At 41.0% G+C, this 25,804-nt stretch overlaps 1 protein-coding gene across 2 annotated transcripts; it reads right to left on the bottom strand.

Moving 5' to 3' along the window:
• Positions 1-1,709: 1,709 nt before the first annotated feature.
• Positions 1,710-25,752, bottom strand: RRP1B (ribosomal RNA processing 1B). 2 transcript variants are annotated; one of them, XM_075773203.1, is made up of 16 exons: positions 25,182-25,752; positions 20,574-20,656; positions 19,597-19,654; positions 18,795-18,880; positions 17,692-17,753; positions 15,346-15,475; positions 13,833-13,897; positions 13,115-13,278; positions 12,424-12,518; positions 11,483-11,580; positions 10,958-10,977; positions 10,416-10,541; positions 8,881-9,617; positions 7,044-7,190; positions 6,228-6,294; positions 1,710-5,074 (listed from the first exon to the last, which is right to left on the bottom strand). In XM_075773203.1, the coding sequence occupies exons 1-16, from the start codon at positions 25,312-25,314 to the stop codon at positions 4,884-4,886; spliced, it is 2,262 nt and encodes a 753-aa protein (XP_075629318.1). In that variant the 5' UTR covers positions 25,315-25,752; the 3' UTR covers positions 1,710-4,883. The 2 variants fall into 2 exon arrangements, with proteins under 2 accessions (XP_075629318.1, XP_075629326.1); XM_075773211.1 differs by having other exon boundaries at positions 12,424-12,515; positions 25,182-25,411.
• Between the last annotated feature and the right edge of the window lie 52 nt (positions 25,753-25,804).

Raw genomic sequence — 25,804 nt, 5'->3', positions numbered from 1 at the left:
TTCATCAGGTGGTCACGAACCTGATCTTCTCTTACAGTGGGAGGGTCTTTGCTCCCCCAGTCCTTGTCTTGCAGTCCATACACTTGAGAGGTGTGGGATGAGAGGCTGACTGTGAAGACTGAAGCAAAAAAGTTGTCGAGTAACTCAGCCTTCTCCTCGTCCATTGTTACCAGTTTGCCAGTCTTACTCATCAGTGGGGTATGCTTTCTTGGACTTTCCTTTTCTGGCTGACATACCTGTAGAAGCCCTTCTCTTACCTGAGTGAGAATTTATATACTGTTGGATGCAGCTATTCAGATGCCTGAGCGCAGCAGATTGGTCAAATATGCTGAAGTTATTTTAGAGATCACAGAATTATCACGTTAATAATTGTATCTGTCCAAAATACCATATGACAACCATTGCCGTGTTGCGATAAAGTAACAAAATCCATATTTTTATTTTTTTAAAGTTTTTTCCCAGGAAGGGATATTTTTATGGTTCAACTTTTAGTTCTGCAGCAGATGATGTTAATCTTGAAAGAGGCACTACATTTCTGCTTGATTTGCACAGTGGGAATAAAATGTAAAATATGCTTGTGTTACCTTGCAGACTGTTGTGCGGACAGACGTTTTCTTGCTCTCTTGGAAACACCAGCCAGCATGGATCACTGAAATGACAATCCAGGTCCAACCTGCTTGCGTGGATCCCAGGAAGAACCATGAGGGGCACCGAATCTTACAATGATGCCTTGGAGTGCGTTCAGGCACTACAAATTTTGCTGTACAGCACTCCACCAGAGTGAATAAAGATCCTACACGGCATGAAGGCAGCATAAGGTACAGCAGAAAGTCCTATCTGGGCCCCACGGCTAAACCACAAATGGGGATTTCCACTTGACACCACGTATAATAAAAGCACATGTAGCACTTAGTTTACTTTAATTTAGTATGCTATCACTATGATCTTCAACACAATACTACCATCTAGAAACTTAAGATGTGTGAATTATTTTAAATGTAAAACAAGAATGTCACTTCTACAGGACTTTGCTCTGATTTTACCTGAGGATTTCTTTTAATTTTACTAGTGCCACTGTTGTGGATAGGGCACTTTTCTTTGACTGAATAAATGGGTTTTGCGGTTTTTTTTTGCATTTCTGAAAATTCTGTGCCTGTCAAGAAAACATGTTTGATTTTTTTTATTGATCCTGCACAGTGGCAAGGAACTGTCAGGACCCGAGATGGAGAGGCAGTACTCTGTGGGGAATTCCTGTATGTATGTGACTCCATAAGGCGTGCTACTGCTAACAAATAAGCAAACAGCTTTCAGAGTGTCCATCTCTCACCTACTCTGGCATCTGTAGTTACACCTTTGAAGTACGCACCTTGCCACATTATCACAATTACCAATTGTAATTGTCAAGGAATGACAGCATGTGATCTTGCTTCTCTTGAGCGATCTTTCAGCTGCTGGTATCTACTCTATGGCCCAATTACAAAGGTTGGAAGCTTAAGGTGTATGAAGAGGTGTATCCTTTCGCCACCCTACTCACTTCTGACACACGTCTGAGTCTTCATCAATTCTGGTTATTTGTACAATAAAAATAAAATATAAAGAGAGAGAGAGAGCATATGCATGCATGCAACAACTTCCTTTGTATTTTCAAGTGGCCACCTGGATGCTACCCTCCCACTCCCCAAATTTACAGATTTACCCAAAACAATGTCCACAAAAAAAGATGGTTTATTGGACTAGACTAAATGATGTAATGCTTAGACACTGTATTTGTATTAACAACGTTGTTGCAGAAGTACATAAAATGACACATGGAATTTTTTCTGCCTTTTTTTTTAAGTCTAAGCACAGGAAATAAATGACAAAAAGGGCATTTGATGCTTTCCAAGTCACACAGCTTTGATAGACTATAAAAGATCTTGCATACCCCATAATTTAAATATAATTTTGACTTTTTGCCTTGTTGAATTCATTTTGTGCTTTTGAGTTCTCTTGAAGCTATAAAGAATCATAAACTATTAGATCTTTAGAAGTACAAATCAGATCAGATTCATAACAAAAATGTAGAGATAATCATTACAAAATACTATCCTTTACAAGTTATGCCACATTAACTTAGAGCATGACTGGCAGCTGTAGAGTTGGAATAACACTATGAAAAAAACCTATGAAGTGACATCAAACAGATCAGATCAGTTCTCTTTTTCTCTTTTCCTATCAATTTTCCTTTTCTCTTTTCCTATCAATACATCTCTCCTTACAGTACCATCGTGTCCGTGCAGTGGATATCCCAGATGTTGCATTTATTTCTCTTTCCTTTTTTTGTCTCCAGCGTTTATTGGAATTCTCACTATCCAAATATTTTGGGTAATGCATTCAATTTAACCCAACAATACTGACTAAACTGCATTGACGGCACTTGGGTTTTGTTTGTAAAGTTGTCCTGAATGAAATTCCAGACACCACTGAAGACAATACACGCTACATACATATATTTAGAAAACATTCCACTAGCTTCGTGGCATGGATGGATTATGTGTGAATCCCAACAAGCAACCACATCACTAAAATTTTAGATAAAAACCTGACTGCCATTTCTGTCCCCTCCATTTAGCACTGTGGGCAACAAAATATTTGGACAAGTAACAGGTTCAATGGATTCACAACCAATAGAAAAAGATCCAGACAACCATTTAAGTACATTTCCATAATAAGTTATATGTATTCAAAACAAACCCAAACAAACCCAAACCGCAATGCGTCCTGATCCTGGATTTTTCTGTGCACACCAGATCCACCTACCGATTGTTTGCATCTATATCCTTGGAGGAACGTGGCATCTTCAACCTAATGCATTAACAACCATGCGCATACAAATGCATTTATGCATATTCCACAAGAGACTTCTCACCCACAGTACAAGATAAACAGTACAACATATTGGACAGTCTTTGTTAAATCCTACTTACCATTGTCTTGTCCAAAAAATTCGTTATGCTAATATACAATGAGGTTTTTTTAAAATATAAATGAACAATAATTGCTCAAACAGCAAGTATTATTAATTTTATCAGATGTATTCTCCAGAGTTCTTTACTGGTCAGTCAAACCAATACAAACTAAACCAAACAAAATTTAGTCCTGGACTTTAAACAAGATAAGACAAGAGCAAAATGACTTTCTGGCGGTACCACAAACAACTTGCAGACTGCCACAAACAGTGCAAGAACTGGCATGGATTAGAATTGAGCCACTGAGACCAACCAACAATCTGCAAGTATACAAGTATTTTGAAGAAATTCTATACGTGCTACAGAAAAGCTGTTTCAATTCAGTTGCTTACGAGGAGTCAACTAGCAGAGGACAATCAGCATCAGACTGGTAAAAAGTACTATTGAAGTATGCGAATATATTATGTCACAAAAATTTAATTTTGCTGGCTGAAGTAGCTAACTGTTTACTGTAAGACAAGGTAATGAAGCAGGCCTACCCTTTATCTTATAGGATCAGAGAAGTAACTGGTGGGAAGCTTCACGAGTAGCTTTGCTCTGGCATCAGGTTGTGCTTTGAAGCTGAGCTCTAACAGAGAGATCTGCTGCAAAGCCTTTGCCTCATTCACATACACAAAACTTGCAAACAAAGATTTCAAATCTTCCAACCGTATCAAAAAAAAGTTTTTCATTTCATTTGCTCTCTCCTTCCTCACAGTTCCTCCTCAGAATACATTAATGGTCTCTCACAGAAGTACACCTAATTCTTTACCAAAGACGCAAAGGAAAACCAAAACATGCACAGTAGTAATAAAATATCAAAATAAAAACTTAACGCAAGGAAATGCTGCAGAAAGAATTCTTCTGGTTCTACATCAAAACGAAAACCAAGCTGTCTGGGCTGTAAAGTTTCACCCTGTATTGAGAGGCACCAAAGCTTTTGGAGAGAGATGTGTGTCCTAACCAAAGATGCAGTACACCAATCTAGCTCTTTTCAGGACAATCAGAGGTTCATTCACTGAATGAGATCTGAGTTCTGGTAAAATGTGGCGACGCCACCTGCTAAAGTAGAAAACTAGGAGTCTTGTCAGACCTTCAGGAAAGACAGCAGTGAGGGGATTTCTCCTGTGCGAGAGTATTATTTCAGTTGCAGTAAATAGAAGAAGCCAGCTTACAACATGACAAGTGTAAGCCAGCTTTGGCACTTGTGTTACTGAAAATAATGTGGTGACTGTTCCCAACTCAGCAGGCAACCAGCTGTGAAGGTTTATTTGCAACAGTGACCACTTGAGCAGCTACGCATTTCTTATCCCAGGAAAAGCTCGCTTACTATCTGTAAAGCTATGCAAGTCCAGCTGTTTAAGTTAAACAGAGACATGAGGTAATTGTAATTTCCAGAAGAAGAATTAACAGGATGCCAAGGACACAAGAAAAATTATGGGGTAAAATTGTAAAATACATTAACAACTAGTAGGTTTAAAATCTACATTGTCTTTTTTCCATTTTAAGCCCTGTCCAAAGAAAGACAATTTAATAGCACGAAGTGCATGTCTTCTTAAACTGGCTCAAAAAAAAAAAAAATCACCAGAACAATCAACCCTGAACATTCCTTAATTAAATGAACAAGTCTCTCAGGAATGACATGGGCAGAGACCATACTCTTTGTAGACCAAACCTGAGCAGAGATTGGATTTTGTTTCTTTTCTGTAAATAGACAAAACAAGTATTTCAAGATACAGCTGAAGTGGTGTCAAAATAGCGATGACCCAGGTCACAATCAGAATTTTGTATATACAATTCGTATTAACTTAAAAAAATAAAGAAGTTCAAAATACCTCCAGAGAACATTCTAGGTTAGCAAAATGTCCTGTACAAAAGTAGGCCACATCTGTTGGTTTAAAAGAAGTCCATAGCAGTTGGTCTCTTCTTAGCTGATACAGTAAATGTTTTCTTCATTTGAGGCTCTCCTGCTGGGGTACCTGTGGGTGACTTCAGCACCCCATGACGGGGTTTCTGTTCAGGATTGAAAGCCACACGGGAAGGTCCTTCGGGACTCACTAATATACTTTTGTCAGTCTTTTTAAATTCTGTTGAAAAAAAACAAGCAAAGAAGTTAAAAGAAATACAAAATAAATAATTGGACCCCTCAATCAACTGCGGAATTGTCCAACCCTGGAAGTCTGCCTTAGATGCTTAAGTCCCTCACTAAGGATGAGAAGCCTAAGACTTTGCAAAAAAAAAAAAAAAAAAAAAAAAAAAAAAAAAAAAAAAAAAGGAGAAACAGTGGTCAAGCACACCTCCCAGCAGAGTCCCTGTGAGAACAGGGTCTGTAGCAATCCAGAGAGGCTGTGAACCATCCCCATGGTTTCACAGACCACTGGAGGCCCTGGGCTGACTCCTCCGAAACAAGTGTCCCAGCTGTCCTGAACACCACCACACTTTAGTTTAAAAGATGATGATGGGTAATAAATGTTTCTACTCTGACTGTTAAACACCACTGTTCTAGAGACTCTTGGTTATTCTGTCTGCTGGCAGGTAGGCATTTTTTTTCTCTTTGTGCAGCTGTGTTATATTAACACAAAGACATATATCCAACCCCACTACTCTCCATTTGGACTTGGCCTATAGCACACCTCAGAGAGTTAAAAAAACAGAGCTAAATGAATACATGGAATAAACTTTTATGCTATGGAGCAGGCCATTTATTTATCAGGGAAAACACTGTCTGCTTACAGGTGGGATGCAGAAAGAAACTGACATTTATCTACTCATTACCATTAATAAACCACAGGCAGCCAAGATAAAACCAAAACTTTGCTGTTCTACAGCCTGAGCTCATCAGCATATCAGTGCCTTTGTCCTGCAAAGCAGAAGTGATCAATGAAGACCAAAGTGCATGCGTTTCCCTAAGAGGTGCCCTGCAGAACAGGCAGCTCAGGAAGGAGAGCCCATTGCTCTGCCGCACTCCTGTCTATCCATAAGGCTCAATCTGCAAGTCAGTAACACAGCAACGCAGCACGCTGGAATTGCACAAGTCTAGCTGTTGGGCCCAATGTCCTAAACTTTACCATCTCCTCCGGACAGAAACTTGCGGATGGTTTATAAGCTATATGCAAATATTGAGGCAAGAAAGGATCAGAATCATCCTGTTCTAGAGGTGAAGAGTATAACTGTACATGAGCTTCCCCCTTCCTTGGCTACAAGAGAGACTGTGGAGACACACAGATGTATTAGACTCACCAGCAGTCATGTTTTTATTCAAGCCAAATGTGACTTTTTTGGAGCTGGACGACTGCAGCTTGTTCAGCTATAAAGCAAAATAAAGACATGAAATAAAATAAGATTTCTGAGGCAATGCTACGAGTTCTTTTACCTGCATCCCATCAAAACTGATGCAAAGCAGACTACTTTCTTCATTTGATTTAGAATTCCCCCAATCCTCTAGCACTGAGCGCTGCTAAGACAGCCCTGCTTTTCTAGCCAAAAGCAAACATTCCATTTGTAGAGAAATCACATACTCTCCTTAATGTCATTATGTAATTCAACAATAAACAAGAAGATATTTGTGTATTAAATACACTGTCCCCATTGCACTCAGGCCTCAAAGTGCAAGAAGGGCTTGAAAAGATATCACGTTAAAAAGGTTTAGAAAAAAGGGCAGTCTTCTGAAACCCTCTACTGTTGCCAGCCTCCACAAATGGGAAGAAATGGAGGTTCAAAGTCCCTTAGCAAGACTGAAAGTCAGTTTATGCTTTTGCTTTCTTGTGAAATGAGCAGGTTCAGAATGGTGTCCTTTCAACAAGAAGGTATTTTTGGAAGCAGGGGGGAAGGAAGAAGAGATTTTAAAGATGCCTACAACTCATTTTCTGAAACTTTAGAGGCATGTGTGAGACTGTTTACAAGAAAATGCAACAGCATTTCCAGTTTTATCTGCCTGTGCTAGGAGACTAACAGAGAGTGGAAAAGAGCATGAGTGAGGTCATGCCTTTGCTTGGGCAGGTAGCTTGGGAAGAGACCTGTGCCCTGACTCAGCTGCCATCTGTGAGATCACATTACCTGCATGGATGCCCTGGGCGAAGAGATGGTGCTTCTGGCCTTCCTGAAGAACACTGGCTTTGGTAAAGTTGATTTTTCAAATTTTACAAAATCATTTCCTGGTTTTGCTTTCTTTTTCTTTAATGGTGACAGAGCAGCACTGCTTTCCTATAAAGGAGGGAAAGGCAAAAATGCTCTCAGTACAAAAGTACTGTAGTTAACTATATGTAGTACAGTGAGCAGTGCTCAGAGCTTACCACACACAGCTTCTGTAAATATTGCCACAGCTGAGAGAAAGCTAGTTGGTACTCACATAAGCTAGTCATCATGGTTAACTCTCAGGAGTTAGTTTTGCAGTATAGCGTAACTGAAAATAGAAGTTTAAGTCGGCTCTGTGCTGAAACAGGAAGGTCATTGCAAAGCAAAGAAGGAAGAACTGGCCCGTCAGAGTGCAAAGAAAGATGTTTTCTTCATGTGCATGAGGCTGCCTTACAATCGACCCAGCTCTCCTGCACGTAACTGCTGAATTTTATTTTCTTGCCCCTAAGCAAAATCTCTTCTGTGGTACCTCTGGATGGATAAGATACGCAACTAACGAACAAACTGTTTTAGGCTAAGATGGAGACTTTGCAGAAAAAAAGGTGGAGTATGAAGTCTCTCTATACTCTCAGAAATCCAGCTATTGTGTATTGCTACTAGTGTGCTGCCTCAAATTCATACTGAGAGTTGTCATTTAAAGCAATCCTTCTCTCCAGCACAAGGCAATTCTTAGGACCTGTCCTGGCAGCGGCACCGCTCCAGAGCTTCCCAACCTGTTGTCTATGGGCCCCAGGTATCTGTGGACTGCTGTGCGGGGAAGTTCAGCTATGCTTCATATCAACCTACAGATGTGAAATTCAAAAAGCAGTTCACAGCCATGCTGTGGAAAACGTCCAGGGGATATGGCCTCTTTCAATTTGAAAATCACTTCTGCTTTAAATAAAGTGAGAAAGCAAAAGTCTTTTAGCTTCCTGAATTCTGGAGACAACTGTGATAAAATGTGGAAGTTGTCTTGTTTTTTCCCCTTCTCCCCCTCCTCCTCCCTCTTGATATTTGAAGCTAATTCTTTGGGGGTGTGTGTTGTCTTTGAAATCAAGAATCACAACATGCTCCTAGCTTGTTCTCAAGCTGCAAATTTTTGAAGAAGACTACAATCAGACCTTCCTAGCAAAAAAACACAGTGTTGTCTTTATTCATAAATGACCATTCATAAATATGGTCATACAGTCACTAATGACATTGAAGGTCACAGTGTCATATTCTCTGTTCGCTCTTTCCCCATATACTTTCCCCATACAGCACTAACAGTTTAAGATGGAGAAGTGAGCTAGCAAAAGAAGCCACTATTGGAATTGCTGTGGGCAATTTCACAGCGAGCTGATACTGATCTAAGTGTGTGCTGCCGCTGCTACTGAAAAAGGCATGTTCCATCTTCCCATTCTTATCCTTTTGCCAAAATATGATCTTTGTGAACATGCTGTAAGCTCAACCAGAGACCCAATGCAAAAGAATAATCAACCCAGGGACTGAAAAAAGGAGAAAAAAAGACAACCACACACCCTAACAACCTAAGTTTCAGCTAGATGAGTCCTTTCAGCTGAGCAGCTGGCACAGGCTTTAGTGTCGTTGCACAGGAGGGTGTAAGACTGTGGAGTGGGTGTGGATTTCTGGGGAATTGAGTTCTTTTTGGTGACAATGCATGATGACATCAGCACCACAGCCTGCCCATGAAGCCCCACACTAAGAAAGCTAAAGCCAAATTTGAAAAAAAGCCTGGCAGTTCATCAAGAAGGCAGAGAAAAGAATGAGATCTACATACCCCCTTCCTGCTCTTCTTGCATGCAGTCTCCAGAATTCCATTGGCTTCGACAGAGTTCAGCACCTCTTTTACTTTTCTCTTCTTTTTCAAGGTTGCTGCTTTCTGGCTGGAGACTTTCATCCCTTCCAAACCAACTTGCTTTGTCTTCAATTTGACCTTTCTGGAGGGTGCAGATTCAGAGTCTGCATCTCCTGACAGGGTCCCCAGCAAGCCCTCCTTGTTGGATTTCACGTCAGTTTGCTGCAAAAGGGTATCCCCATTCACCAAGACAGACCCTGCTTTCTGTTTCTTTTTCACAACCTTAGGAGTTACTGGTGTGACAGATGGGCTGACATCCTCTGCCTCACTGGCATTAGCTGGTCCATTCTGACATGCTGGTTTTACAGGAACATTTTGCACTTTTGGATTCATTTTCTTCAACTGACTCTTTTTACTCTGTTCTGCATCAGCCGGACTGTTCTGTGCAGAGATACTGTGATTTTCTCTGGTGTCAGTTGCTATGTTTGTGGTCTCATCTGCCTCATTTAGTTGCAATTTCTTTTTCTTCCTTTCCTTGTTATTTTCTGGCACCTTTCCCTGGCTAAAACCATTAGATCCAGATGTTTCAGCTATTCCCTCCTCACAATTTCCATCAGCTGGTCCAGAATCAGCACTTGGGCTGTCCCTCTTCTTCCTTTTTTTCCTCTTCTTCTGGGGAACTGATGCCTCCTTTGCACTTGACATCTCTTGTTCATCCTCTGAATCTACCCCAAAAAGAATGCCATGTAACACAGATGTGAAACACGAAGGTACTTACAGCAACTGAATTCTATTTTTTTTTCTCTTCTTTTAAAATAGACATACCATTTTCCTACTATCAGCCAGCACAACAGTTTTACTATCACAGCTGGTCAGGACACTGCATTCTTCTGATGCCCGGCCTAATTAATATTTTGCTGATCTTGCCTCGTCACAGCTAACATTTAAGCCATTCCCTGTGGTAGCCCTATTTTGTATAGCAATATTGCTAGAAAAAGTTATTACCTACCTGTTAAGCCCATCAAGGGGCAACTCAGGGGTTCAGTAGTTTGATGAGATATTTTTGGCTATGATTTGGCTTGTGCCACATCAGTATCAGCCGCGATTAGGCTAGAGATATTTGCACGTGGTTCTCAGTAACTCTCTTCACCTTTCCAGAAACACCCCCAAATTCAAATTCCTATATTCTAAGAGTCATCCTATTTTAAGGACTCTGATATGTTTCTGTTTTTCTGCAGTAAATGGAAATTGCTCAATGGAGCAATGCAAACAACTGCTTCCAGTTCTGCTATTGATTGAAATTTTTGAGGTGATGCTTGCCTCAAAATTGGTAATAAAATTCCCACCACTTTCAAAGAGACCTTAATCTCACATTTAACCTTCATCACAACATGATACAAATCAGCACAACCTGAACAACAGGTTTGCCTTCTTCAGAACAGCTTGTATCTGATACTTTGCCAAATTACACAAGTGACTGCAGATTGTCTCTCTTCCAAAGGTTGATCTTGCCTTACCTTTTACCTTTTCCAACTTGTTTTTCTCCCAAGGTTTGACAGCTTTTTTCTTTCGCCTTCCCCTGCTGAATTCATCATCATCTTCATCTGTAGAAACATCTTCGGGAAAATCTTGGGGGAAGATTCCTGTTGAGGAAGAAGGATAAGGTATCTGAAAACTAATAGTTCTATTTCCGTGAACAGTTATGCTGTTCATATACAGCGTAATTCCCACAGAAGGAAAATCAACTCCTTGTTCCCCACTCAACCTGAAAGAAAATCATACGAGTGATTCCTATTTGTTTAAGTAAAAATAATCATCTTTCATTTAAGGACAAAGTATAGAACCACTCAAATCATGAAAGAGATTTGGCCATCTCACCAAAAATGTGTAATGTGTCTTAGTGAGATTTAAAAAAACCCCCACAAAATCCCCAAACCAGTATTCTTGAAATACACATTAAAAAAAGAAGAAAAAATATTTTCAATACACATTGTATGGGAACATTATATATCCTTTTATGGAAAGAAACTACTGTGTCTGCATGCTGCTCAGTCCTTACCTTCTGCTAAGTCCTGGAACCTGGAGGTGGGGAAGAAGGGAGAGAAAGAAAAACAAAACAGTATTACTGGTTTACTACTACTAACACTAGCAGCACAGTATCACTGTACTTAGTATGATTTTGTCAAAATAGGAACAACATGTTTTACACAGGAAGTTACAAAGAGCTCATTCCAGAAGAGGTCCACCTCAGAAATCCAAAAACTCAAACCAAATCACTTAAAGTATTAAGAAAAGAGCAATTTAACACTTCTCCCATATCTGTAACTTACACCACACATAATCTAATGTCACATCCTGCAATACAAATCCACCCAATGTGGATACACCTCAGCTAGCTGCAGTTGTCTGGTACCAATGAGGAACAGTAGCACAGGCTTCAGGCACCTTATGTATGTTATCGAGGATTATGAGGCAAGCCTGCTCTCGTGACATTGTCACCAGGACAAGCGAGGGCAAGGAGAAAGCAAAGTAAAAGTTGTTTAGGATGAGGTGGCACATGCAAGGAGTATTTCACAAAACTCACTTTTTGACCAGCTTGTACAGACGCTTTCTGTTAAGGGAAGGTGTATTTTTCTTGCTCGCCAATTCAAAGAGCTTGTCAGCAACAGCCTTATAATCAAACTGTTGGAGGAAAGTAAGATACAGCTTTTCTTAGTTAGCTTATTCATGCAAGATAACCCAACGCAACTCATGTTATCAACCCTTCAAGTAGCATATGCATCCTTTAAACAGCCACTTCCTTTAAACCCAAAGTATTTTCTCCTCTGTTGAAAGGTACAGCCCCTTCACACATGTATACTGACTTTTACAGATGGTTGCTTCATTAACAGAACAGTTGAACTCAGTATCACTTTCTCAAACACTCAAAACCTTAATTCTTGCTCAAGAGAAGCCAACCAATTAACTTCAAATCTCCCACAAAACATTTAGCAAAATACCAGATTTAAAGTGTGTCATGTCCTAATTCTTGCTTAAAAGCCACAGATGCATGAAGCGCATCTACGTGCATGTGTGACTGCTGGATCTGTCAAAAACACTACACTGCACTGGAAGAGGGTCTAAAAAATCCAAATGACAACATGCTACCCTCTCTCCTGTGTATTCCATCATCCATTACTTTTGCTCTTATTGTCAATGAAACTTAAGCTGATTGCTTCCCCGCCCACAGAGAGATGGCTTTTGCCAGACATTTTTGAACTCCTGAAACCAGAAGGGAGGAGCAGAAAAAAGAAGGGATGGGAGAGAAGAAAGAATAATTCAGAATTTAGATGTAGATTTCTTTTCTTATAAACTATTCGGACAGTACACATTACATAAATACCACCTGACATTAAAGCAGAAGGAGATTAAAATTTTGTAATGTGTTTATCTGATTAACACACTTTACTTCTGTACCTCTTGACAGACATAGCAGAAAAGAAAACAGTGGGAGAGTATCAATAACAGAGGAAGCAAGCCACAAACCTGAAGAACAGTCCCAATACCATCATCAGCACTTTCATAAACATCCTCTGTTTTTTCAGAGCTCTGTGCTGATTTTCTTGACATACATCTGTCTGCTATTTCAACAACAACAACAAAAAGACGGAACATTAATGTTTAGTTTGTAAAAACCGAGACAGCACACACTACTCTGATAGATGGAAGATCAGGTGCATTTTTCTTTATGCAATCTTATGAGCCTGGACTGATTTAACTACTTTATGTCACCATTACACAATACACAACTGTGGCATTATCTGAGCACCTTTTAAAAAATTGCCTCTGTACAGAGTACATGGATTGAAAACATTCCTGCTCAGTTGGTTTTTTTGTTTGGTTTTTTTTCAATTTTATTTAATTTAATTTAAAACTGTCACAGAATGCCAAAACCTCATCTTCTTCAAAAACATTACGGATATCCAAGAGCCAAAAGCCAGAGTGGGTTATCATCTAGCACTCTTGCAGAAAGCTGATATTGCCTGGTTTTATAGAGACCACTGATTTTTGCAGTCACTTTGTTTAAGCACATGTGAAGGGAAGAGAGGAAAACACAATTATCCTGACGACACCTTGAATGTGCGTTTGACTGATTCAGAGCAGAAATGTATTTTTAAGAAACAGATTTTTAAATCCTAGCAAGTGTTACCAAGGCCATTTAGAACTTCGTCCTCACCTTTGGTTTTAAGCACATCTTCATTTTCCTGTTTCTCCTCTTCAGATGCATCCTCCTCATCACTGTTGCTACCCAGTTCTTTCATTAGGTCCTCGATGGCATAGGGGGACTGATCCACAATGATCTCAAAGACACCAGTGGCTACAGCATGCAGCACACACCGACTGTGTTACAAGAGAGCAGTGATGAGAGTCGAAAGGCAGAAGCATACAAACCCTCCCCTCCCACATTAAAAAAAAGGAAATTTGAGGGATACAGGGAAAATGGGTAAGAAAGAAGACAGTGGAAGAGCATCTAGCTCTCCAGATGAGGAAAGTGAACCTGTTACTTCCTAAACAGCAGTCCTTTAATCCAAATAGTGTCCTGCCAATGTTCTCCTCTTAAATTTCACTGTGTTTATATGCTGCTCTATATTACACTGTGACAACAAAGAATCTAACCAGCTCAGCTGTTCTATGCAGGTTTAAAAAAAAACCAAACCAGACAAACCCAATCAACAGAGGTTGATAAAGTTCTTATAAATCCATGTAGATTATCTATAGCTTTGATAAACATGTTATCTTCAAATGACTGTGCATATCATAGATAAAATATTCTCCTTTCTCTACATTCTGAAGTTACACTATGACTCTTCTTCAATCCATTTACTACCATGTGGAGTGGTATATGCAGAATTTCTTAATTCTTAAAAAAATATTTATGCTTTCATTAAACTTACTCCTTTGATTTGGCAGCAATTTTGCAGAAAGGTTCAATGAACTTGAGATTCTGGTCTGCTGTGAGCTATAGGATTAGAAAGAAAAAAAGTTAGTACAGTAAATATTGTATGCGTATACTCAAACTTCTTGAATATTTGGTGTAGGAGTATCTTCTTTAAGAAGTGAAGTCAAAGTCTTTCAGAATAGTGTCTAATTCCAATTGACAGGAGTATCCAGAGACTTTTTGTTACCACTGCTATCACTTACTTCCAGATATTCCCTGGGATCATTATAAACATATTGACTGCTTTGCAGACCTTAACCTACTCGGTACAGAAACATAACAAAGATTCTTATTTTAGATATGCAAACATGAGGCAGAGAAAACTTAAATAATTTTGTGCTCTTTCACAAAGAAGGTCTGTAGCAGACATGAGTAAGATCTGGGTTTCTCTTAACTGGACCAAAAGACTGTCAGTAGTACTAAAGACAAAAATCCTTCCCTAAATTCAATTTATGAGCATAATTTGTGATTTCACATAGTCTAGGGGACTAATTCCCCATGCTTTCTGTGAGTGGCTTAGCCATGGAATGAGGGTTTTGTGACTATGGAGCTGCAGAAATTATTTGGGCTCCAAGTGCAGGCACTTCTCTTGCGCAGACATCTTCCCTCTCACACTCCACAACCCAGGACCACAAAAGCTGCAGGCAGGATTTGCTTTCAGTGCTGACTGCAAAGAACACAAATGGAAAACTGCTAACAGCTTCATCCATTGCAAGGAGATGTATCAGATGGCAGAAACAAGAGGAGGTAAATGAGCAGAAGCCTGGAGCTAAGTGTGGGGCAGCGGGCAGCCTGCCCTAGGGGAGTAACAGGAGATAGACTCTTCGTAAAAACATTCAGCAGCGACAGCTGCAGTAACAGGTTTCAACAGTCGCTGCAAAACTCTGCACCACTGTAACACCAACCAAAATCTAAGGGCAACTGAAACAGCAACGCACAAGCAGAGAAAGACACCAGATGTCACCAGCAAAACGAACAACTGGATGTAGGGAGCAAATTGACCAACGCACAGGCAGCAATAACCAAATAACAGACAACTTTAAAAGGTCGCTTTCTTCCTCTATTTGCATGTATTATACAATCAGTCAAGAGCAGGCTTTATGTCAGTTTTTGCAAAAGCAAAGATTGGCAAACATGTTCACGCAAGAGAAAAGATGTAAGTCCTTTCTGTTGAAACAAACAAACGAGAATAGTATAATTCTTCTATCGCTATTTCTAACCTTAATTTGGAGCAGTATACCGGTACTCAGGAACTTGAGAGAACTACTACATTCTCACTGTCTACACTAAGACATGAACAAAAGTAAAAGCATATATTGTAATAAGTCACTTTCTTCATGCTTATTCCATGTTGCTATGTTACATTTAAAACTGTTAAAACATACATCATCTAAAAATTATATTTCTTTGAAATGCTGCATGCCACACTTCACTTTAATCAAGAAGAAAATTACAATGTATTTTCTAACCTCCTTTGCACCAACTTTAGCCAATTCATCCAGATAGATATCAATGAAATGTAACTTTATCCCAGTGGGAGCATTGCTGTCTGGGTCCATAACTTCTTTCATTAGTAGCTGCAGGAATAGTTCAATTAGACTGAAAAAAAAAAAAAAAGGACATAAAAAAGAACAAGAGATACTCATACTCAATTGCTCATATTCTATTTGCTTTGAAAACAAACTCCATTCACTCACAGTTTTACCAGTTCTTTAAGACGGCTGTCCAACACTCGTAAGAAATAAATCCAGTGACCAATTTTCACATCTTGAAGCAAACTTTTAAAAAAATTCATCCATAATCAGAACTCCTTACAGTCTAGATGATCAGACAATCCACTCAACACAATTTGCTACAGTGAAAATCACTGTTTTAAAGTTCACACCTTACTTTGGACTGAAGTTTATATACCATATGATTGATGGGAAGGAGAAGGGATTCTGCCATTTGAGCAGAGCCTCCTGAAGACACAGCGTCACATTCATCCATCCTTGATGGGCAACACCTTGTACCCTTCCATTTTACAAAAGGATTTTCATTTTGGTGCACACCCAAGGATTAAATTTAATACTGATCCTTCTCAAACTCATTTTGACTGTGCAGACTTTGCCTTTGTTAAAGCATGTTATCCACTGTCCCTTAGAGCAAAACAATTACACTGAAGAACAGATCGAGGGCTAAGCTACGCAGAAAAAAATCATCACCCTGATAGCTCAAGCCAGAAGCGACTGAGCTGTGTACAAGCAGGACTGTGTCTCTCTTCAGTTACTGACTATTGGAGTACTAACAAATACTGCTGGAGTGCCATGGCTCAGACACATGCTGTCATTGCTGAAACTAAGCAGCACTTGGGACTTTTTTTCTTTTTTTTTTTTCTTTCTTTTTTTCTTTTCTGAGGCCTATCCTTGCTATCTTTAAGGAAGTGAAGCTTTGCATATTCCACGCTTTCTCCCCTGGTGTTCTGTGAGACCTCCTGCAAATTTGCCCAGAACAAACATTTCCACTTCCAAAGAGAATTTAATTCATGCAAACCCCAGAAAGATTATTTCAGTTTTGCTTTAATATTCCTTTCTTCAAAAAGCATTTTAAAAGAAAAGAGAAACAGAAGGCATGCTAGGCAGCTTCTAGTCTCCACCTAGGAGGGAAAGGCAGCTCTTGAGCTCCCTCACTCTGCAAAGAAAGGAATCATGATCTCTTCCCACCTCTGGTGGTGAAGGGTCTCCAGGCCATCCTTCCACTGAAGCTGGAAAAAGGGACGCAAAAGCCATAAGAAACCTTGTCAGAGATCAGTTTGGGTGACCATGTCTCTGCCATGGGAACATGTGTGGGGAAGAAGGGCTTCGGCTTTATCAAACCTCCTCCCACATTTTCTGTTCCTGTCAAGGAGCATTGTCATCTCTTCCACACGTGGGCATTCACCCAATGCAAAATTAAGGTAGAACAGAGGGGATGGGGTGTACTTTAGCTTTGCATTCCTTTCTATTTCCACAAAAACACGCCTATATACATTCCACATTTCAGAAGGCAAGAGAGAGAAGGGATAACCTTAGCACTAGGTTATCAAACACTTTTAATTAAAAGACTTAAGCCTCTTCATCAGTTTAAACCCAGAGCAAGCTTTGAAGTGGCACAAGAGGTCTAAACAGAGCAAGATGACTGCAATTACTTGTCATCTGATAGAATAGGGAAGAAATACAAACAAAACCACTGATGTACACAAAAAACAGGAAGTCAGTTTACAATTAAGGAATTGAGTCTTATGAAAAGACAAGTCACCATGATTAAACACAGTAAAATAAAAATTAAAAAAGTCACAGCCAATCAGAAAAACAACATAACAAAAAAACCCCAACCTCTCCTATATTTTCTGGGACGCAGGTTGCAGGGTCCCTGTCTAATCTCTCCACAGGTAACATTCCATTGCTAGTTCTCCTGGCTAAATCAGTCAGATCTAGCAAACTCCATTAAAAATCTGGAGCCCTCAGATTTCACTACTGCTTGGAATACCACATGACAAGCTCCTACATTCAGGTTTTGCACAAGCATATATGAGCTACTTTCTCAAATCTCTTTCTGTGAAACACACACACTAAGTGGCTTAGGTGAACGTGAGAGTTATCGAGTGCAGTGTGCATTTAACTTAATGAAGTGTAACACCTAACTTTGTTTCTAAACTACATATCGTAAGTGATCTGGAGAACAAATAAGCCTTAGTGATACGACTTCACGACAGCGCCATCTATGGAGAAAAAAGACCTATTAAATAAAAATTTATTTGATAAAGGTGATGCAGCCACATTCAGAAATCTGCTTACCTTTCATCCCATTCATTTCTTTTCAGCACTTCAAAGGATTGCCTCAAAATCATACGCATTAGCTGCAAAGTACAAAATTTGTTATACATTTTGCTCATGAAAACAGATAAAGGAGTTACTGTGACTGTAATATGATTAGACTACTTAGTAAACCATAGCACAAGGTGGAAAGCTTCCTCATATGAACATTTTGACAGACTTGTTTATCATATCAAGCAACAGAAGGATGCTGTGAAGATCAAAAGACAATAAACTATTTTCATATCCTAAGCCCAGAGAAATCCATGACCATTTCTACTATACAACTTTCTCCTGTTCCATCACCCTGATTTCTTCATTAAGTGCTGCCAAATCTAAAAAAAATCCACAGCTTAAACTGGAGACAACAATATGGGACAGATGATAACAATAATAATTTAATTTACTTGAAACTTGCACTAAGAGACAGCTATATGTAATATAGCTACATTAAATTGGTTCAAACCACTTCACTTACTGAAATACCTGGTTTCTGCTAACATTGAGAAACAAAACCCAGCAGCGAATGTGCCTGCAATTAACTTCTTTCAAAGAAGATGATTAACATGATTTTGGTCTTTACAAAGGTAGGTCTTTTAAGATTATTCTCTCACTGATTTTACTATTTGTTTTCCTATAGTGTTTCCTATAGAAAGAATTTTGATAGCTGAATGTACTACAGTGCATACTTCAGTGGTGGAAAGTTGGGGTTCTAGTGACAACTACTTTATACAGAGTCATAAAATGTCTTTAAACAGCCTGATCTAAATAACTGATGTTGATGCAGTGTCCTCTGAGACAGTATTTATAACCCGTACAGAAATCAATGAGAAATATCACTATGTTATAAAGGAAGGCAAACAAGAAAGCACTTGCAGCCTGACATAAAACTGCAAGGGCTTTTAGATTTGCAGTGGTGAGTGAAAGCCTTTAAAACAAGTGTCTCTTGCAATGCATCACAAAGATAGTCAATTGTCTTCTCTTACAATACACATAAATGCATGTGCAGACAAAGCTGCCTTCCAGCACACCACCACCACCACATCTTTTCTTGCAGAAAAGATCTACAACAGAGTTAGTATTACCATGTAGTACTTATCAAGACGCAGATTGTCTATCCCATTCCATTCACGGTTCATAGTTTGCCAAAATGTCTGAATGAAGAGGTGACCTGTAAAAGAATAAGAACAAATATCTGCATGTCTGGCACAATGGTTTATTTTGCTAACCTAAAAGAACCTCAAGAAAGCGCTTCAACGTGAGAAACGGATGCGTCTCCCTAGGGATTTGCTTAGTGACAGGGATAGAGCTATGGGAAGGCATGCATCAGACAGGAACAAGGACAAATCAAACTTCAGAACAACACAAGAAAAGGCACACAGCTGCTTTTAAAGACAAGTGTAATTACAGGGACAGCTTTGTATCTATTTTGTGCTATATACATACAAGTTAGAGCAAAATTGCCATTCTGCACTAATTTCTACCTATGCAAGTTTTGGCATTGACTGAGCACTCTATTTCAAATGCATTTTGAATGCTTAACAGCTCATGAAACAAGGTTGTTTTTGAGAAGGAGATACACAGAACAAGTAATTCTATGCAGAATGGCAAAGTAAAGGAACAAGTTTGCTCTGCTATGCACCCTGCAAAGTCTCACCTTTATCACACTGGAGATACAACTCCTCCCCTGCAACAACCAGAAACAAACCGCATCTCATGCTTCCCTTAATGCAATCACACACACACACCAGTTGGACAAAAAGCAAAGAAAAAACCCAAAGCAGCACCCCTATCTGGCTGTCTCTATTCTGGCACTGTGATAGTAGCCTCAAAATTGCCAAAGATGAAAGTACCTTACAAAGCACTGGATAATGAAATAGTACTTACGAGCCTCTGTATTCTGAATCACATGGATAAGCTGTGAGATATTGTCTGCAAGTTCCTCCTAAAAGTAAATAAATATAGTTAGTATAGCACATTTCAGAGCTTGGTCAACTCACAATCAGAAAACAGCAAGAAGTATGAGTATCATGAAACATCCCTCAAAATGAAAAATATTCTCGTGTCAGCTGCTTTAGTACTGCAGTTATCCTTCCCTGGGATTAGGTCGGTTGTAAGAGACAACTCAAGGGTATCAAGCCCTGTTCATTTCACCAGATCTCTGCACAAATCATCTTTTTGACAGCAGACAAAATTAAATTAGGAGGAGAAAAATCCCATTTATTTTAATTAAAAAATGATGTAAAACTTTACATACAGCTTAATTGTAGGCTGAGCTCTCTGTGCTATGTGTGAGATAAACCTTGTTCATGCAAACAGACAAGTGATTTGAAAACGGACTAAGTGAGGTTACTAAGATTTGGTACTCCAAAACTGGTTCTTTTGAAAGTAGGGAGACAAACTGGTAGCAGTTGACAAAAGTCAGTAGTAGAGACAAAGGTGGTAGTAGAGGAAATGCCACCGAACTAACAAAAGAAAAGAAAACGTGAAACTTTGAAACGAGGCTAACTAAAAGTTGCAGGTATGTTGTAGTTGCAGCTGAGGGCAATCTGCTGTTACTCCTTTGGTTCCACCAAATCAATGCACTTCATAACGGTGTATATTTCAGGTCTGGCTTTGCAAGGTAAACAGCTACACCTGCCATTCAGAAGGTGACTCCAAACATGATGCCATTTAGGCTTCTGTTCATATGGTGAGGATCACCGAGTTACAGTCACCTTTCCTGCACATGCAACATATGAGTAGCAGGGGAAGAAAAAAAAAAAAGTGAGCAAAACTCACTGAGGTAATTTTCACTATTTTAAATTAGTATGTCCCTATAGTAAAGACACACACTCAAGCAAATATAAAACCAGTTACTATACCTGTAGCAGAGGTTTATCCTGCATCCACATACAATAGAACAGTCCCTTCCATATTTTTAGCAGTTCTTCCTGGCTGAAGCCACCTACAGTACAAAAGAAGTCTGAATGAATAAGAAAATTCCCACGTTGCCACCAAAATGTTTTCATGCAGTTCCCTCTGTTCCCTGCTTTCTTTGTTTTTGTTATAGTCTCTTGAGCAAACCTTGGTTCCTACTGTAAGCACGCTAATTGGAAGGCAGCTTGGCATAATTCAGTGATTCCATGACAGTAAGCGCCTATCTTGTACCAAAGTAACAAAGATTTCAAAGGAATCACACATGAGATGAGATGAATGCTAAGATAATTCTGATAAATCCCTCTGGCATATTTTTAGTACCAAGTCTGAGCAATATTTTTTATGAGGGCATCATATCTAATTTTGCAACAGACGTGATGTGTAAATCCTCAAACATAACTGACAAGGCTTTTTGGCTTGTTTGTTTCGTTTTCAATAAAGTCACACTTTACCAATAGTTTTGTTCCTTATTAGGGGTTTGTTTTGATAGAATATGCTTCTAGCAGTCAACACATGTATTTTGATATTAAAATGTATAATCAAAAAGTCTGAGCAACCATAATGAAAATACTTTCCTTACAGTTAGTCTTGAGGTACGGTATCATCTGAATTTTAACAGCAAAGAATATTTTTACTATTAACAGCATAAAACTTCACATTCTAGTCAAAATCACACATTACAGAAGGGAAGCAATACATGGAAAATAGAATTTTACTATCAGTAATAGTTGTTCAAGAACATTTTAAAAACTGGATTATTCATTACATTGGATACATTTCTGGGAAGGAGAATTATAATGCCATAGTGTTACAAGGTAGCTGCAATAACCTACCACAGCTATTTTCAAACTATGGCCTATTAAGTACTCTGAAGTAATTTCAAGAAAAATCACCTTAAAAAAGTAATCATCATCATCATCAGTAAGCTCAAATTTGCTCCAAAAAGATCACTGTCACTTTTGAATAATTTTCAGGGATCTGCCAATCAAAAAGCCTGAGACCCAGGGCTAGGTCTAAATTAAGTACCTCCTCTTTGGACAAGGTCATTTGAAAGCAATTATCACTATGGCATCATTCTCCACTCAGGCAAAAAACTGTAAACACGTTAGTTAAATCATCTACGGTCACGCTTGGTTAAAAAGAAAGGAAGTAGAGCTGAGCAAAGAATGTATGCAAAATGCTACATAGGAAGAAATACGTCTAGTAATATTAAGCATTAATTATAAATTTAACTTAGATTTGGCAGTAGTGTTAAGATTAAATATGAAACAAATTGATTTACTGATTTAATATTCATTGAAATATTAAAATTAGTAACCTTTCTTAACAGAATTATAGGCTACATACGTAGCGGTAAGAGGCAAGCTTAACCTCACAGGCAGCATTAACCCTACAGAGGCATCAGACATTAGGCTTATGTCCAGGGGGTGTCAGCTGCTACCTATAAAGATGGCTCAGGAGTTCTTCCCCATCTAGGGAATGCAGACATCCATGGGGTTGCTTTTGATACATAGCAGGCTTTTTAAAGTCTCCTAGGCGGTCCTTCGTCCATTTGACAAAGTACCCTGATCAAAAAGGTTTTAGAGCAAGTTTCTTATCCTAGTCACTCAAAAAGTAGTTTCAAGATTGTGTTTTCCCTTTTTCAGCTTTATGTACCATGCCGTCACCATCCACAGCTGGCAAATAATGATCATTCAAGCAAGATTATTTTAAAAATTCTATCTATTGTGTTAGCAACCACAGTGCACAAAACTTAAGGCCTTGTTTACCTTAAAGCTACCTTGAGAAAGATTTTGGTTTTAGGGCTTGGATTGTAACTCCATCTCCAGGTACAATGTGGGATCTTGGATTAGCAATGTGCAACCACTCACTGAAGACATGCTACTTTAATGCCAGCCTTGTTACCATTTCTGCTTGGGAGTTAATGCTGCTTTGACATTGCTATCATTAAAATTGTTGTGGTTTTTCCTACTCTAGATGATCTTCAAGGACCAGATCCAAATGGGCACAGTTCAGTGGAAATTACATAAATCCTTCGTAGATCTGGGCCCAAGTAAGTGCAGCTCTGTGAGACAGGAAACTGCCCAGCAATCTTCCCTCTTTTACTAGAAGTTACTTTTACTCACTATTCTTTCACCAATTCATTTACCAATGTCTCTATAAAGATATCCTCCTATTTTCAGCCCAGTACAGCATGCTCTTCTCTTTCAAGGTAGCTAACAAGAAAAAACCCAAGAAGGACCACTTCCAAGGCACAACGTGCTCACCCAAGCTCATCTGCACACATGACGACTTCAGTAGTTCTGTGCCTTCTGTAGAGTTAAACTTCCTGTTGAAAATTAAGAGCTCTAGCTCTTTGAAGAAGTTTCCCCAGCGTGACCCGTAATGCAGCCTTAGCACGGACCATACTGAGCAGTCCTGTCTGCCCATGAAACACGTCACTGGGGTGTCAGGTGAACTCCGCCACCTCTTTCAAAAGTTAGCGTGTTCTCAACTGTTGAAGCGAGGGTATCTAGCTGGGTTATCCAACGTATGAGCCTCATCTCTCTCAGAAGGCTGGATGGATATAAGACTGCTAATTAATAAATAACTTTAAAAAAAAAAATCTCTCCTAAACAGAAAGCTTTCTCTCCAAGTCCAAAGATGTTAACCTTTGTTTTAATATTACTAGCTTGAATAGTACGTAACAGTAAGTAAATCTAACAGCTCTGAAAATTAGTAACCCTGTTTCCTACTCATTTGCATTTCATGATGGGCTGACTTTAACATGCAAAAGGTTCACATCCCAACTGACAATTTCCCTGTAGTGGTTTCCTAATATCTTAAGGCATTAGCTTAACCTGCAACCTTTTCCCTCAGTTAGGGCACTCCTGTCCTTCTTAGGACAAACTTAAAGGAATCTGTACTTTGCAATGAGATGCACAGAGCTCTGCTGAACACAGAGAAGCCACATCCAGCTTAGGAAGTCTCCAGAGCTAAAAAATAGCCAGAGGCTCAGAAAGGATTTGGGAAGAATACAATGTACACTCACTTGCTCTTTTTAGTCCCCAGGTAACCCCTAGATCTATGGTAGCTGTCAGACATGAGATAACAGGCTATCTGGCCCTCTGGCCTGACCCTGTAAGGCTGTTCTTAGGTGCTCTTCCCTCTGTCAAATGTGGCTAATGGGTCAAATGGTATTTGGAAAGGGAAGAGGGTAAAGGGAAGAAGAAACAACATCTACTCCCCAGTGTCTTTTCAAGGAATTAACTAAGGTTCAACCAGCATTCCAGTTTCAGTTTAGCTCTCGGGGTGCCAGGTCTAGGCTGGCTTCCTCAAAGCCAAAGGAGTGTGTACACTTAAACCTCAGTCCCACTTTCCCAAACGCAGCTGGAAGGTTTACTAGGTCAGACACAGCGCTCTGCAAATGCTGACGACCAGTTTCCCTCCTGTGTTGTGTCCAGCTTGCAACATAGCATGCTGCAAAAAGCAGTCCAGAAACATCACAGAATCTCTTGGGCATCTCCCTATGGTGCTCCTTATGGCTCCGACGGGAACGTTTACTGAACCGGGTCCATGCATTCACATAATGCTATGACTGACCTCATAAGCCTCCTATAACTTGCGTCCATGAGCAGAGGGTGCACAGGAGGCACCTTTAGGTGCAGACAGCTTCAGACTGGCATGGCTAGACACAAGCTATCTCCAGAGACGACACTGAAGTGCCCATGCACTGGACTAAAGCGGCAGAACACAGCTCCAAGTAGGATAATAAACCTTGTTGGAAAAAAATCTTTTGATATCATGAATGTGGAGGTAACCGGTAACCCAGATAATCTGAATAGGTAACAACGAATTGACTCCATTCCCTCCAATATCAATCACAGAAACTGGCAGTCACCACCTCACCGGGCGGCACAGCAGAAAATATATGCTCCACATACTGCCGTGGGTTCAGTCCGGGTCAGCTCAGTGCCTTTACGTCCTGTGCCTGGGAATGAGCGTGTGAGCTATACCCTCCCCTCCCGGCAACGTCACTGCTGCCAGCAAGACCCCGCTCCGGGCCAGGCAGATCCTCCCCGAGTCCTCCAGCGCCCTGAGCCAGCGCCGGGCCCCGGCCTGCCCGCTCCCACCGCGGGGAAACTCTATAGGCGAGGATGCGAAAGGCCCTCCGCGCCACTAAGGGCTGCTGGCATCCTGTGACGAAATGTGTGCGTAAAAGTAAAAAATGAAAAAAAAAAACCCAAACCCACAAACCAAACCAAAACAAAAAAGAAAATAAATTAAACCAAACCAAAAACCCAAAACCCCCCAAAGACACCACAGGTGGCGGCCCCGCGCTGACGGACCGGGCCGGGGAGAGGAGGCGGGTCCCGGCTCCCCGCCACACGTGCTTCCCCACCCCCCGCCAGCCTGCCGGGGCCGCCGCTTCACCCGCGCCGCTGACGGCCCCGGCCTCGGCCTCGGCCCCCGGCCCCGGCCCGGTCCCCGCCGCTGCGGCCCCGCTAGCCCCACCGCCCCCAGGCAGCGCCAGGCCATGCCGCCCCGCCGTGCCGTGCCGTGCCGAGCCCTACCGGCCGGGCGCTGGGTCCGGACGCTGATGTAGCCCCGCAGCTTCTTCACGGCGCGGTCCCGGATGCGCTTCTCGTTGGCGGCCAGCCGCTGCGCGAACTGGATCTCAGGCGGCTGCACGGCGGCGGGAGCCATGGCCTCTCCCCGTCCCGTCCGGAGCCGTCCCGTCCGCGCCGCGCAAAGCCAGGCGCCGCCCGATGGCGTCACCGACAATCCCGTCGCCCCCCTTTGCTGTCATCACAGGGCGGGCGCCGCGGTGGAGCGGGGCGGTCCCGGCCCGCCGGCAGCCGAGATGGGTGGCGGGGGCACCGCGGGGGTGGCATCTCAAACCCATCTCTTACAGCCTGAATACGTATAAACGGGACAGAGGCAAGCCAGGGCGGCATCTGCCCGGGCTCCCTCACCCTGCCCACGGCCCAGGACCCCACGTCACCCCCCGGGGCCGTCAGCGGGGCCGGTCTCCAGCTCCCCACTGCCATGCCCGGCTATGGGCACCGCCGAGCCGGGCTCACGTCTCGGTCCGTCCCCAGAGAGTTGCCCGATGCCCGGGTCGGGGGTGGGACGGGCTCCGGCTCCAGGCCCCGCCCGTCCCGCCAGCGGGGAGGGAGGGGCTAGCGCGAAGGGC

The sequence above is a fragment of the Balearica regulorum genome, chromosome 1 (genome assembly GCF_011004875.1).
Source record: "Balearica regulorum gibbericeps isolate bBalReg1 chromosome 1, bBalReg1.pri, whole genome shotgun sequence".
Classification (NCBI taxonomy): Eukaryota; Metazoa; Chordata; class Aves; order Gruiformes; family Gruidae; genus Balearica; species Balearica regulorum.
The sequence above is the reverse complement of the archived record's forward strand: the minus strand, read 5'-3'. Positions and strand labels throughout refer to the sequence as shown.